The sequence below is a fragment of the Numida meleagris genome, chromosome 4, assembly GCF_002078875.1.
Source record: "Numida meleagris isolate 19003 breed g44 Domestic line chromosome 4, NumMel1.0, whole genome shotgun sequence".
NCBI classification, from domain to species: Eukaryota; Metazoa; Chordata; class Aves; order Galliformes; family Numididae; genus Numida; species Numida meleagris.
The window spans coordinates 80585620-80600424 of record NC_034412.1 but is presented as its reverse complement, the minus strand read 5'-3'; the positions used below and the strand labels follow the sequence as shown (position 1 = coordinate 80600424).

At 38.4% G+C, this 14805-nt stretch overlaps 1 protein-coding gene across 2 annotated transcripts in view; it reads right to left on the bottom strand.

Moving 5' to 3' along the window:
• PPARGC1A (PPARG coactivator 1 alpha) overlaps nucleotides 1-14805 on the bottom strand; it is a 63466-nt gene that overhangs the window by 17120 nt on the left and 31541 nt on the right. For both annotated transcript variants that reach the window (XM_021395734.1, XM_021395733.1), the window contains 5 exons: nucleotides 13903-14097; nucleotides 12840-12962; nucleotides 11735-11939; nucleotides 7679-7724; nucleotides 7497-7570 (listed from right to left, as the gene is read on the bottom strand). In XM_021395734.1, the coding sequence (XP_021251409.1) occupies nucleotides 7497-7570; nucleotides 7679-7724; nucleotides 11735-11939; nucleotides 12840-12962; nucleotides 13903-14097 (643 nt within the window). The remainder of the gene's footprint in view (nucleotides 1-7496; nucleotides 7571-7678; nucleotides 7725-11734; nucleotides 11940-12839; nucleotides 12963-13902; nucleotides 14098-14805) is intronic.

Genomic DNA, 14805 nt, shown 5'->3' with positions numbered 1-14805 from the left:
ATGATACCCGCCTCTCTGTAGACTCTGACAGAAAAGATCAAGAGATAAAAATCAAAAGACTTTTTTGATAAAAATCAAAAAGGTTTTGATACAAAAATGAAAAGTAAAGGACTGGCACTGTCAAACATCTAAGGAAATTAGCAGACAAAAACCTGAATAAAAGGAAGTCCAAGAAAAATAAATGAGCGCTACCAAAGCAACTTGTGCAGTACACAAAACTTGAATGTAAGGAAGTACAGCAACTCTACAACTTGTCTGCAATGACTCTTTGTCTCCACAGTTCATTAACTTAGTAAACCATTGCTAATGTATGTATAATACATTCTTGTAAGCACAACTAATACATTTTGCCTGAAATGTAGCTCTGCAACTGAAACCAAAGCGAACAATGAGGCTACTACAACTGTAATGAATCATCACACCTAGAACTTAATATTAGTGAAAGTCATGAGATAAGGAGTAGATATGAAACTGATAAGAATTTCAAGACTATCAACATCACCAGCGACCAGGATTTTTCACATAACTATAATCTATTACATCGCTATGGTGAGATGAAATTGCAGGAAGGACTACAGCCCATTTTAGTAAAACCTGGGAACCAAGGCAACACCTTCCAGTTATTTTTCTGCAGAAACATTTTGTCTCAACAATTCCTGTTTAAATCCTAAAAGTTCTTCAGACTTTATAAAGGATAACCATGTGAAGAGTAACAGTAACCACCAGCCGCTGTTCAGGAAACTGTTATTGCTTTTCAGAAAGGTACTTATTATGTTGTATTTTAAAAACTAGACAGAATTGTAATTCTGTCATTACATCCATCCTAATGTAATTTAGAGTTATGAATACATAAATATTTTCCTGAGTTACAAACTGAGATTAGGGAATTCTCCTAGATAATCCAGTTCATTCTTAAACATTCCAAAGAACAATGCTGTCCAAGATTTCCTTTTCTAGCCCAAGCAATGAGCTTTCCATTACTTCCACAGCAAGAACGAAAAGAGTACAGACACTTCCAGGAAATGTGTATTTCAAACATGGCTACAGAGGTTTGTGTTTTTAACCATGCAATGGAGCTCAGCAGATCAGTGCAAATAGAACATGTTTTATAGTGTTTTGCTGTAAAGAAAAAAGTGTCCATCAATGCATAGTGCTCCCTAAGGATCATAAATGGAGACTGGGAGTCCCATTGCATTATCTCCAATGAATTTGTTTCAGAAAAAAAAGATAGGAGTACTACAACATGAGTACTTGTTGTGAGAAAGAAGACTGATTTTGTCTCAGCACTTGGAAAAAGTGGTTATGAACAACCCATGGTTATGTAAAGACTTCGCCTAATGCCACCATAGTCAGAGAAGCAAAGATGTTGTAAGTCTAGTTAGCCCAAATGTGAATTTAAAACTGAAACAGTTTTGTGTCAAGTCATCAACTATTTCCTCTAATTTGTTCTCAATTTTCATTTCCTTCCCAAAAATTCATTTGATTCAGCAGCATAGATTTCACACCGTATCTATCTCCTTACTAACAAATATTTCTGTCTACTAAACAAAATTTTGGCAAAATGATCAGTCCTCTTCAAAATTCTTCAGTAATCATTTCTGGGTTAAAAATCTAAAAATTCAAGAAAGATCTGAGTAAGTAAGAACTGTTTTCTAAATTAAAATCAACAACAACAACAAGAATTAGCACTTCTAGTCATGAAATAATATAGCCCTAGAAAAGACCTGGAGTTAGTTACTGAATTTTCAGATGTAGCTTTAAAGAAAGAATGAAGTACGACAATATTAATTCCAGCCCATCCTCATAAAATTCAACCACTTCACAGTAAATGTCTCAAATATCTGCACACATGAAAATTTCAGTACAAGAAACCCAAGATATAATCTAACATTCAAAACAAAATATTGTTTCCATTTGCATTTCTTTAAAGCTAGCCCTGGCAGAAAGCAAACTACACACAGAACATAACAGTTTCCAAAAGCCCAATGAGGAGTCCAACAGCCTTTGGACGGGAGGGGAAAAAATAACAACAACAATAAAAAACCCTTCCAAAAGTACAGATTGAGCCAAATTTACTGGCACTTCTTTTGCTGGCAAAATTGTGCTGGGGACATCCTAAGAAAGGACTTCCTCGTGGCATTTTGGCTCTTTTCCTGGTTTTCAGCAGAAGCAGGAAGCACACAAGCAAGTATAAACAGATACAAGTTGAAAAATCTTCGTTTAACTTTTGAACAAACTTCCACTGGGGGATGAAGAAGGAGCAAAGTTTTGAATTGGTTCTTGTTTAAGTCAGCGCTACAGAATCTACCTTCAGCATGTCCCACGACCAGTGCCCAAAATGTGAACTCTGAGAAAATGGTGAGGCTGCACATTTGCTCATTGGTGTCACTTCTGCTCATCATTACACTAATCACTGCTAATCCTCACTTCAGGCCATGATCCTAAATCAAGTGTTACAGTATTCTATAACCTTTGCATTATTTCATACACGCCAATTTCTCTGCAAAAGTGTACATTTTAGCGTTGACAGTACAAGGTATATTCTGTGCTCTCTTGAACTTAGCAGGTTTTGACAGATTTATGGAAGGACAGATGGCCATTACAGGCTGAAGGCTGACAAGAGGCAGTTCAGAGCATTGTTAACACACTTGCACAAACTCTCAGCAGTGCAGCACTGTGCAGAATGTAATTCAGACTATAGCTTTTTTATTGCTGCCTATTTTCTTTTGTCAAAAGAGCCTGCTGTGCACAGCAACAAATGGCTGCCATTACCCAGAATGTAATGGGTGTCAGACAAATCACGTAACACAAACAATCAAGAGTATGTAGGTCATATTTCAACAGAGCACAACCTTAGCAATATTTATGATTACTGCATTGAAATGTGCTCTATAATAAACAAGTACCTCTACATCAGTCACACTTATGTACTTCTGCACAGCAAATCTGTTAGAAGTGGTACATACTCTACAATCACCCCCCTTAAACAGTCTTTTTTCTTTTTAAAGTAAAAGGCAAGTATTTTTTCATGACATGCTATAAAACCATTTTCGTTGTAGGGACTTTTGTTTAATTGAATGGCTTCAGTAAATGGTACGTTTGCACTTTGCCTTGCTCTGTCTGTGTAGTGTGAACTCACTCATCTTGCGCTCAAAAATAGTGTCTATCAATTTGTGAACTCTGCTGCCAACCCAGCACAGTCTTCCCTGTGCTGGCCCCACCACCTCCCTGAGTGACTCCTTTCAAGAAAAGTCTCAGAGAGAGTGCAAGTACTTGTGATGCATACCAAAAGTGCACTAAAAAAAACCCAGCTACCTTAGTTAACTCATTTAGTTCAGCTAAGTTGATAATCAGAAATTAAGGGAATGCGTTTGCATAAAATGTGACATCTTGACTTTTTAGGATTCATTTGCAATGATGTTTTAACCAGACACCAATCTTCCTAAAATTCAACTGTAACTGTAGGCGTTTAAACACTCGATGATGTTTGTTGTGCTTTGGCAGGGGGATGAGTATCTTTTGGGGAACACAGCTGTGCAACCTCCCTGTATGTGCACTGGGCTTTTGAGAGGCATAGAAAATGATTTCTTTATACTTTTAAAGTCTGAAAACGGACTGTCAAGGGAAACACTATTTAAGGCCACTAAAAACACTGAACACATGGTAACAGCTCAATTCAGTAAAAAAAGAATCAGAGGAGTTTTTGTGTGGCATAAGAGTGCAGAAGCCAGGAAAATGTAATAAAATTAAATAGCCATCATATAATAAAAAACTACATGCTTGTTTAGTATTCAGTTTAATCTTGTTGTCAGTGCTGCAGAGAATAAATACAGACTCCTGAAAATATCTAATAATTCACTAGATTTTATTCCCCCAGACAACTCTCTGCATCTCTCATTTCATCAGAAATCATTCTGAGGTCAAACAAGTTCTTATACGATAGATCTGAAGTATTTGTTCTGACAACTAAGAGGTAACTCAGATCTAGAGGTGGGCAGATAGCAGGGTTTAAGTATCCTCAAGGATGCTCATGAATTCCAAATCACTATTCAAGCTGATCATGCTCATATTGCCTTTTCCACCATCTTTTTGGAAAGATCAAATTTTGCACCCAAGGGAGACTGGAGTTTTATATTCAGGTAAATTACAAGGATCTTAGTGAGAGACTTCTCGCTAAGTCACCTGTTGAAGACAGGAAGGTGGAAATAGCCTTCCAGTTATTGACTGCTGGTTGTATGGCAGTAAAATCTTAAGCATGTAAACTCACTTAATGCATTTATATGATGTCTTTGGGTATTTAGGAATGAAAGCTTTAAAAGGCATTGAAAGACCTAAAAGGGCAAAAAGCCATGCCATTTAACTTCCTGGAGGAGCCCTCAATCCTCAAGAGAAATGCTGTCACTTCAAAGGTGAGTCGCCCTCCTGTGTCTGCAGATACCTCCTCAGCCTGACAGGTTCCAAAGAGAAGAGAGTCCTCCAGTAACACAAAAACCTCCCATGACCCTGGAAGATACCAGAGAGGTTCCAGCCCATGGCTTCTTAGCAAAGCACTTGCACTGCAGCTAGCTGCGGAAAAAGGGATGAAGACCCTTACTCAGAATAAGACTCACCTTATGCAGAAATTTTATCCACTAGTTTATCATCATCTCCATATCATGACGTTCTGATCCATTTTCCACAAAATAGCACTAGAAACTAGCTACAGGAGTTGTGATTTTAGATAGACTTATTTGTTCAAAGTGCACTCAAAGAATTTGTACATTCTTACACATCTTCCCTTGAAAACACTTTAAAAGATATTTGTTCTTTATAATTTGACAAATATTTGACAAATGTTTGGACAGTTTTAGGGAGGACATAGTTACACTCACAAGTACTAACAAATCCATTCTAAAGCAAGATAGAGCTTTGGCAAGGGAACGGATTCAGTCTGACTTTAGATATGTGAGTCCAAAATGTATACGTGACAAAGACTGATGGTTAGTGCAGGAAATGTGTTTATTTTTCTACTCAATAGTTAATTCATCAGTGAGGGAACCAGTGCTGTTTTCAGCAGAGAGAAAAAGGGAGCTGCTACTTATATTAAGATATTTTGTGCTTCGATAGTGCGAGCAGCACTACTAATGGTTTTTTTTTTTTAATTTGTCAGTGAGATCAAGGCAACTCCTACGTAAATTACAGAATACAGTGCAAGTTGCCCTATATAAGGACAATGAACAATGTGGTTACCTGGATATAATGAGGAGCTGCTAGGGTCTCACTATAGAACTCCAAGGTATTATTAATTACTACTGCCACAGTTTTATTCTTTTGTTGTTGTTGTTTTTACTGAAATGGGTCCCAATTTTTCCTTGATTTACTCACATACACTTTAAGCTCTTCAGTACTAGAGGTTGTTCCTGTTATGTCTACATCCAGCACAAGTAAACTCATGACTCATGACAAAAAGCACTATTGTAATCCAAATAAATGAGTTGAAGAGGAATTCATGCACAATCATTCATTTTTCTATAGATTTATATACACATACAAATATAAAATCTATGTATATCTGAAGGCAGAGATTAATACAGCTGTCAAGTGATGAAAGGCAATCTCCTGAAACCTTCTCACCAGGTATTTTGAAGAACAGAGCAAGTGCAACATGAGGACCAACAGCCACCATCAACTACACTGCTTGTAAACACTGCCCGAACTCCCTGGCCACATGTGCTCCAGCAGTTCCTGTTCTTGATTATCATCAGTTAATTTTCTAGCTAGATTTATTTCCAGGGGGTATAATTTCATATTTTCATAGGATAATGCTGTTGTTATCTCACAGCCTCTGTTGCATTTTTAAATTTGCTACATTTCCTGGTTATATTATCTAAAACAACAGCAAAGTTGTTCCATTGCCTCCTCTATGCACAGCAGACACAATGCAGTGAATTCACTAACACCAGGCCCATTCCCATTGCCATTCTTGAGGTAAGACTAGAGGACCATCAAGAGGTCAGACTGGCTCCCATTTTCTGTCCAGCCAGCTGATGTGAAGAGCAGACTGCTGTCTTTCTGTCTGGAAGAAAGCACTGCTCCCTTCAGTGATCTCAGCTGCTGCCTGAACAACTCCACTATCGTCACCTTATCTGCCCCTTCCAGTTGGTAGCACTAAGCACTGACTCACCAGTGTGCCTCCAAACATGCACTTTCATGCAGATTTGCTCTCCTGTAATGACAAAAAAAGACTTCTCCATGCTTCAGGCTTGTTGGCACTGAATGGGATTATCCTGCTGCATACTGTGAATTTTGCCATGTCTGTATCAGTTTTGCAAAAGGAAGGTGTGTTGCAAGGATGTTGCATTTTGTCACTAGAGGAATGATGAAGACTGCAGATTTTCAGGACATGTCAGAGGAAAGTGGGCATGTTTTAATGCTGAATTAATGAAGTTTCTGAAAAAGTGACGTGATGGTTGCGGGGAGGTGAAAGCGACTGCCCAAGGTACATACATAGACTGAGAGCTTAGGCCTCCTCTTGTGTACAGCTGCCATGGAACTGAAGGGGGCCTCAAGATGCCCTCAGTACTGTAAAATCTATTCTGCAATACCCCCTCCAAAATGCTAGATATTATATACGTGCTGCTGTGAGAAACACTTGCCGAGTACTTATTTTTGCAGTATTACAAGACCATGAAAGAAAACATTCTTGGCTGTAGCTCAGGTGGAGCTCAACATGTGCTCTTGTGCTCAGTTCTGGACGTTTCAGGAAAACAGAGGCAAAAGAGTGGTCAGAGGAAAGCAATATAACAGATCTGAGATCTGAATGAATTGGCTTTTGTGGAAAGAGCAGATGAATTAAATGAGAGTAATGGGTGACATATCAACTGAAGCTGCACATGATAAAAAATCTACATATCTTCAAAAGGAAAAACACCACGGGCCAGACAGGAGGAGGAGGACAGAAGAGAGGTGATGTGAAGTGTGCTAATGGGAGAAATAAAGAGAAAGTAAGAACATAAAACGAATACCAATTTAAAAAAATTACATTTAAGATATGGAATAGTTTTTCAGTTGCAGAGGAGAAAGCTGTTATTTGTGACATATTAATCTAGAATTGACAAAGCACTGAAACATGCAGTCAAGTACAGCCCGAGACTGGCCTGGAGACAGACTGGATGACATAACTTTTCCATCTGTAACATCGATTACACTCTGCTGTGGGGTTTGTCTTTGAAAGATGGTGCTCAGCAGTACACAAATCTATGGGGAAATGGGGAAGTATAACAGATAAATGGTTTCATTCATATTTTTCCAGAAATTATGCTCTCTTGTGTAGGTTTGGAGCAATATTTTCAAACACATTCCCTCTCAGGTAACTGGATAAAAAGTCAACGCAAACTGCTCTGAAATTAATCTCCCGGAGACCTCTGTAAGATCTCAGTGTATGTGCTGTATATTGAAATGAACAAACACACACCAAACCGTGCTTAAAGGAAGAGCTAACCCTACCCATTTCTCACCTGCAGTTCCAGAGAGTTCCACACTTAAGGTTTGTTCAATAGTCTTGTTCTCAAATGGGGAACCCTTGGGATCACTGGAAGACAGGGCACATTTATAAAAACAAGCTGAAATGGAGTTGCTGTAGCCAAAATGTATTAGATCCCCCTCCCTTTTATAAATGTTTGCACTTTTTACTACTTACTTTGGAGACTCAGGTGTCAACGGAAGTGATAAACTTGTTGGTTTGGCTAAAGGGAAAAAAGAAAATGATTATGGAATATTTAAGCACTCCATAACATATACTAAAAAGTTGTTTTTTTATTTTGGTGATAGAATCCCCTATTAGTCAGTTAGGACTGGGCTCTGATTGTTCAATAGCCATTTCTGTATATTTTGGATAAATAAGGAGACTCATCCCGATTCCTTATCACTGGCACAAAAAGGGCATCTAAATTTCAGCAATGATTTACATCAATTACTGTACCTCTGAAATACAGCACATAGCCCAAATGCCAAGAACCTTTCAGAAGAAGAGTGGTACATGTTAAAAATCAGTGAAGAAATCTACAGGATACACCATGAAAATGTTATTTTCTCCTAGATTTAATTTAGAATACACTCCACATTTTATTTGGAAACAAGAGCAGCAGAATAACTACGAAGTAACAGAACGTTATGAATATTCAGTTAATTTTACTTCTACAGTATACAATTTTATATGTAGCACTGAGAATAGGTTGTTTTTATGAGGCCAGAGTCCAACTTGCTATAGTCCAAATTTCTGCAAATTATCCTGCAAACTATGACAAGCCATGGATTCAGTCACAGATGGTTAAAAATGAGGCTGACGATCTCAGCACTACAATCCCAACATACACAAAAAAAAAAAACAAAGCTCTAGCTATAAAAATACAAGTCTTTGAAGCTTTTATTCATGCAAGCTTGTATTTCCTCAAAGCAAGCCAAGAACTAGGATACTGTAATACAACTAAGATTCTTCTAATTGCCAGAAAAATGTTTAAAATTAAAAATAATATTACTTGCAAATTTTACTTTTCAGAAGTTAGATTGATGCTTAAATGCAGAGAGCATTGTACCAAGAAAAACAGCAGGGGATCTCTTCTGCAAATTAATTACTTAAGACAAAATGTTCCCCTTGAACACTTCTGCACTGCAGATCTTTTGTCCAGAGTGTCACTACTGCGTATTTCGTATTCATTCCAGGCTTGGAGCTCCCATCGACATTAAAGGATTTTATATGCAAATTGATTACTTTTATAAGCTCTAGAGCATTCCTGGAGTAATATTACATTTTTAAAAAATTAACTCAATTCTCAAGAGCTGCATATTGTTCCTCCTCCTCCCTATCTGAAACTTAGAAAAGGAAACTCAGGTGTTCACCTTAGGTTCACCTTCCTCAGAATTCATTGCCAGAGTAAGGAAATGCACCAAAACGGGTTATGTGTCTGATCCCACACTGCCACTGATCCGTGCATAAAAAAGGTTTCCGTAAGACCAACTGTAAGATGACAACTTAGCGTGTACTTTCCGTACACCTAGGATACTAATGTTTGTGACTGTTGCCAGTGGCTACCTAGAGGTAAAACTGGCTAAAAAGAATAGACCTGACCGAAAGGCTCAGGAAGAAAGTCTGTACAAACAAATGCTCCTACTGTGTTTCTGAGAACAAAAACGACATGCGCTTACCCAGCTTGGGCTTTCTACGAAAGCTGAATGTCTAGGAGTTATTTAAGCTTCCAAAAAGTCCCTTCCTAGCTCTCATATAGAGAGGCAGATCAGAATGTATAGATGTATAAAATCTGAAATGCTAGGCACAGCACCCAGGTGTTATCTCACATTCCTCTGTATTCACTTAGGCAGATATTATTAAGCCCTCTCACTGAGAAATTCGTATACCAAAACACCCTTCATTTTTCGTATTGCTACACATGGTCTTGACCAAACAGGACTCCTGTAAAGGATTCATCCTCATTTACAGCCACTGACACTGTAAATATTTAGCCAATATCATTTTCCATGGTGCCTGTTTATTAGAGTTTCAAGGTCTATCATAGTGTGTTTTATTTGTATTTAAAAGAGTTGACATGAAGTTGCTCATTCCTGTAAATTGAAAACATTCAGGTTCAAAATAACTACATTTCCTCATAGGCAAATTTCAATGTAAAACCACAGATGATCTTTGGCATGAATGGGTTTGTGGACATTCCTGTGGGTGTGCAATGTGTTTGCAACAATAACCCTAAAGGAAAATATCATTTCTCTTATCTTTTGTGAGCTTTCCCTAACTTTGAAAGAAAATATCAGACCCTGATTATCTGTTAAAACAGAAGGAGACAATATTTTTAGTTTTGATTAAATGTATAAAGAAATGACTGTACGTCCGAGAATACCAGTCCAGTCTGCGAGGTCAGTTCTGCACGAAGCAACTGTCCAAGCTGAAAGCATTATATTCTTGTATTTGTATCATATGCACATTCATTGACATTGAAGTCATATACTATTGTGTGAGAGAAATTTGATGAAAAACATTTCAGAAGTCAGTAAATTAAACTGCAGGAATTATAAAAAGAGAACCATTTCTCTCTGCCTGTAATTTCACCTGCAATACCACAGAAGACACAGTCATCTGATACTCACTGGTGAGTTGGTTGCATGTACTTTTAGGACTTTCCTAACTTCTCCTTTTACGCTGTTGTCACAACCCACTTTGCTTTGTTTCTTTGCATGAGATCCGTACAATTTGGGGAAAAATACAGCACTTATCTAACAGCAAGGTTTTATAACCAGTATTTATGTACATGTGCACATACACCTATGTATAACATATGTGTGTATAAGATATCTTACATGTGACATGCTTTATTGCACCCAGCAGTGTTAATAAAGCCCCGGGTAGTGTCTGTCAGGCCTATGCCTGGTTCCACAACCCACGCAGTACAAGACCCAGGTTTGAGATGAACACTTCAATCAGGATTTTGCTCTGAAGCAGTCTGCTGAGACCAGCCAGAAGGAGTGGCAGTTGGCATTCAAGAAGCTCTAGGGATAGCTGGATTTCTTTCTTACGAGAAACACTGTTCAGAGAATTTGAAACCATAATGGAGAAAACTATACTTTAGATGTCAGAACACACTGCTGTAGCAGGGCATTTAATGATGGGAAGGAAAGATCGTTTTGTTAAGTTTGCTTATACCTCCTAATGAAGAGTGAAAGAACAGACTTGATGGAGGCTAAAAAAGCAGGAGGAGGGAGTGAGAAAAGGACAAAAACATACACAGTTCAGAATTCCCACTTTAAAAACCCCAGAGCAACATGTAGTGGGTTATATGCTGATCTCTGTTGCAGCTGGATGACTTCCACTGGCTTCAGAGGAGTCATCCAGGATTTGCACCGATGTTACTGAGATAGGTACCTGGCTTTCTAGATGCCAGACCAGTATATCCACAGATGTATTTTCAAGTAAGAGTAACTTTAAATAAGCTCCCTTTGGGCTCATAAGCTTTTACAGTTCTTTATCTTGGGAAAACAGGCAGGGGAGGAGGGGGAGAGAAAGCAGAAGAGGAGTCTCTAAGTTCTTGCTTCTCTGCCATTGAAGCTACTTGTAATATAGTCCAGTTCTTTATGCATCAGAGGGTACTAAAAGTCAACGCAAGTCTTTAGTTTTGGCCATAAAGAATCTAAAGAGAGAGAAAGATCAGGATGGTAGCTAAACTTCCAACTATTTACAAAATAAAATTACAAACCAGCATTCCAGCTTTAACAGGAATGACACATTTATTGCTTATTCTGTAGCAGTGAGAGCGCTATTTATTGTCTCTTAAGGACGATGTGGCAGGTTAACAATGCCTTCGGTTTTACACTGGCAAAAAGAAAGAAGCTCACTAATGAACCAGCCTGCCCAGCTTGTTTAGGGGTATAATGATTTCTTAGTGGTACAGTACTCTGTGAATAAATATCTCCAGCTAGCTTGATATATTAACATGTAGTGTTTGTTAAACTTATTTTTTTTCCTGAGGTTCCTTTTCTGAGGCTGGGGGCAACAGAGACAGGATTAAAACTTTGAAAGTTAAACCTAGCTAATTCTAAATTCAATATACTATTTTAAAACTCTATACAGAAGAAAGACATGCAGATTTTACAATAATAATCCAAGGAACAGAAGAGGTATGAGGATATTCACAAGCACTGTATCTCAGCTTCCCTTCAAAACCAATGCTATGTTCTGTGCTCCCACACTGACCTTGCAGGTGATTTGTCTGAGACTGCAGATGGGGCTTCCTTTTGGAGGTGCATTTCTCTTTGCTGCTGTTCCTGTTCTCTGCTGGTTTGGTCTGAGGAGGGTCATCATTTGTAGTCAGATATTTGAGAAGTTCAGAGCAGGGACGTCTTTGTGGCTTTTGTTGTTGACAAATGCTCTTCGCTTTATTGCTCCACGAATTCTCAGTCTTAAAAACAGTGCATAATAAAAAAAAAAAAAAAAAAAGAAAAAAAAGCTAAAATTAGTGAACTGAACCTTATCAGAATGGATATAGGTTTTCTAAAGAGATGAGATTTTCAATGAAGTGTTCAGTCTAAGTGTACTAGATCTATGAGCTGTGAATAATTGTTTGCAGAACAAGAAAAGAAAATTACATTGAAATTCCTAAATGACATTTATGCAGCTTTTTATTTCATTTCTCCAACATTTCAATGTTCCTACTCAGCAACATGTAACTAACAAGACCCTACAGCGCCTTTACTGTGAACAAAAAAATAAGCTGGTTTAAACCTTAATTTGCTGCTGATTGCTTGAGCCCAGTATTCACAACTCTCTTAAGTACCCCTAAATGCTCCGTTTTCAGTTACAGTGAATGGCAAGACAAACATTGTTTAATACTGTCTGCTAACAGAATTATGTCAGAGACACCATTCTTTCCAATTAATGGCTGATATACATCTTTTGCCATGAATCCAGTGCAATTTTTCTTAGCCCAGACAGCTGGTAAAATGGCAGTCTTGCATCCTGGAGTCACTCATAAACAACATCAGCCCATCGGCAAATTTTATCGCACCCCCTACTACTCTGTGTATCAATAAAGTAGGCAACAGTAACAGACGGTGGGACTACAGCTGAACTCTGCCAAGAGAAAAAGCATAAATGAAATATTCAGAGCATAAAGGAGCTCAGGTGATTTTCTGGAACCCAGTCTATAATCTGTTCACGTTTTTTGAAGCAGTTGCAGGATAGTAGGCAGATTAATACCACACATATAGATCTACTGCTTACTTGACTGCTGAAAGCATAAAAGACATGTTACATTTTTTCTTTCTTTTTCCCCCCCTTATTACAAAGATTAAGTTTGTACCTTAACAACCACAGGGCTTGTTCTGATCCTGTGATTTGTGTTTGCATGGTTTTGTGTGCTGAGACCACTGCATTCATTGTAATTTAGCTGAGTGTTGGCTGGAGCCAGCAAGAGCTTCTTGAGCTACAAATATGTAGGGAAAAGGAGGTGGAAGGAAAAGAGTAAAGTTATGCATCTTTATGGATTAAAATTACTTATCTACATTTTTTGCATTGTTGCTTAAAACTAGCTACAACAATTTCAGCAAGCAAAGTGCGTTAAAACAGAAGGAAGGGCTCAATATTCCCCAGAGCAAACAGATTCCATTTTCTTCTGAGGCTTGGCAACAAACTTCTGTTCCATTTACTGCACTATACTGCAGGGCAAGCAGAAATGGCAGGAGCCTTGGATTCCAAGGCAAAGAGAAATTCTCAGCGATCTGATCAGCAGAACAAGTCTGTGATCTAAACAGAGAAGTTAACTTGAACAGGATAATGGATGCTTGTACCTGACTCTACTACTGCAGAATTCAGGGATAAAGGTATTTCACCAGAAATAGAATCCTGTCTCAAACTCTCTTTACAGAACAAAATGCGTGTAAGGTTTCACTCACATCCTCACCCAAGATTCAGATTTGCCCTGATTAGCGCTAAGCTGGTGCCTACTGGTCAAATGAGCGTTAAAGGCACAGAATTAGCCCTGCAGTGCACCAGACTCAATGGGCATTTCTTTACAGATCACCAAAGTAAAATCTAAACATACATAGTAAACAGCCTCAAGAAATGTAATGCAAATTAAAAAACATTATCTGACTTATTTGAACAGAATAATAAGCAAAAGTGTCAGTCATTAGCACAAGAAACTCAAAAGTAATCTCTTCAATCTACTTTTTAATGGATTCCCTTATTAGTCATCCTATGACTGTTTGGTGTGTTTTCTTCCCCACTAAAGTTTCAGTTCTTTACTTGATTTTCCTTTTCAGTCTAAGCGAAAAGTCCAGACCTTACTGTGACTACATCATACCCATGCAGCGGGTAGCCAGAGGCACATCCAATTCCTGTTAAACAGTAGGAAGGGTTCTTACTAGAGACGGCTCTTCTGCCTCCTGGGGCGGAGGGGTGCCGTCGGGCATCGGGGAAGGGCTGGCGTCATGTTCATTGGTCACATCTCCATCTGTCAGTGCATCAAATGAAGGCAATCCATCCTCATCCACAGGGATGCTGTCCAGTGTCTCAGTGAGAACTGCTAGCAAGTTTGCCTCATTCTCTTCATCTATTTTCTACGTGAGGAGACCAAAAAAAGAGTGGAAGCAGGTGAGAAGACAAAAGGAATGACACAGTGACTCTGTATGTGAAAAAGCAGTCAAAACATTATTAAATATTGCCTTGAAACCGTAACCTGCAACAGTGTCTCAGGAGATGCAATTAAGTGCAAGAAAATTATCCAGCTCTCTGTTTAAGAGAAATCTCTTTGCATTTGCAGTGTATTGCTCTGGTTTACTTTTCCTCTGCAATTCTCTCAATCCAGCGTTAACACCAACAGATAATCAGGCATGGATTGCATTACAGGATGTGCCGAGGCTGCTGGCACCTAACAGTGGTGTCAGCCCTGGCTGTCTCTTTCTTTCTCCTTTGAACACTGAGCGACAGTTAATTGACCTGACAAAATTACAAGAATCACAGAATAAGACAGCTAATCAGAAGGCCAAAATGAATTAACAGAGAAATCTGGCAAACCTTGTTCACGTACGTAGCCCAGCGTAAGAGACAAGATTTCTCTTCCGCACTTCTGGAAATACTTGGTCCAAAACAAGGGAAAAACTTCTAACTCCTGAGCATTTTGGCATTACACTAGCAAGCAAGACTCATATTCTAAATGGCAGATTCTGGGTTTCTTTTAAAAGAATGTATATTAAGTAGTTGCCTTTCAAGTTCTCCTTTTGAATTACGTAGTTTATGAGTGCTCAATGCAGCTATTGTACGCATTT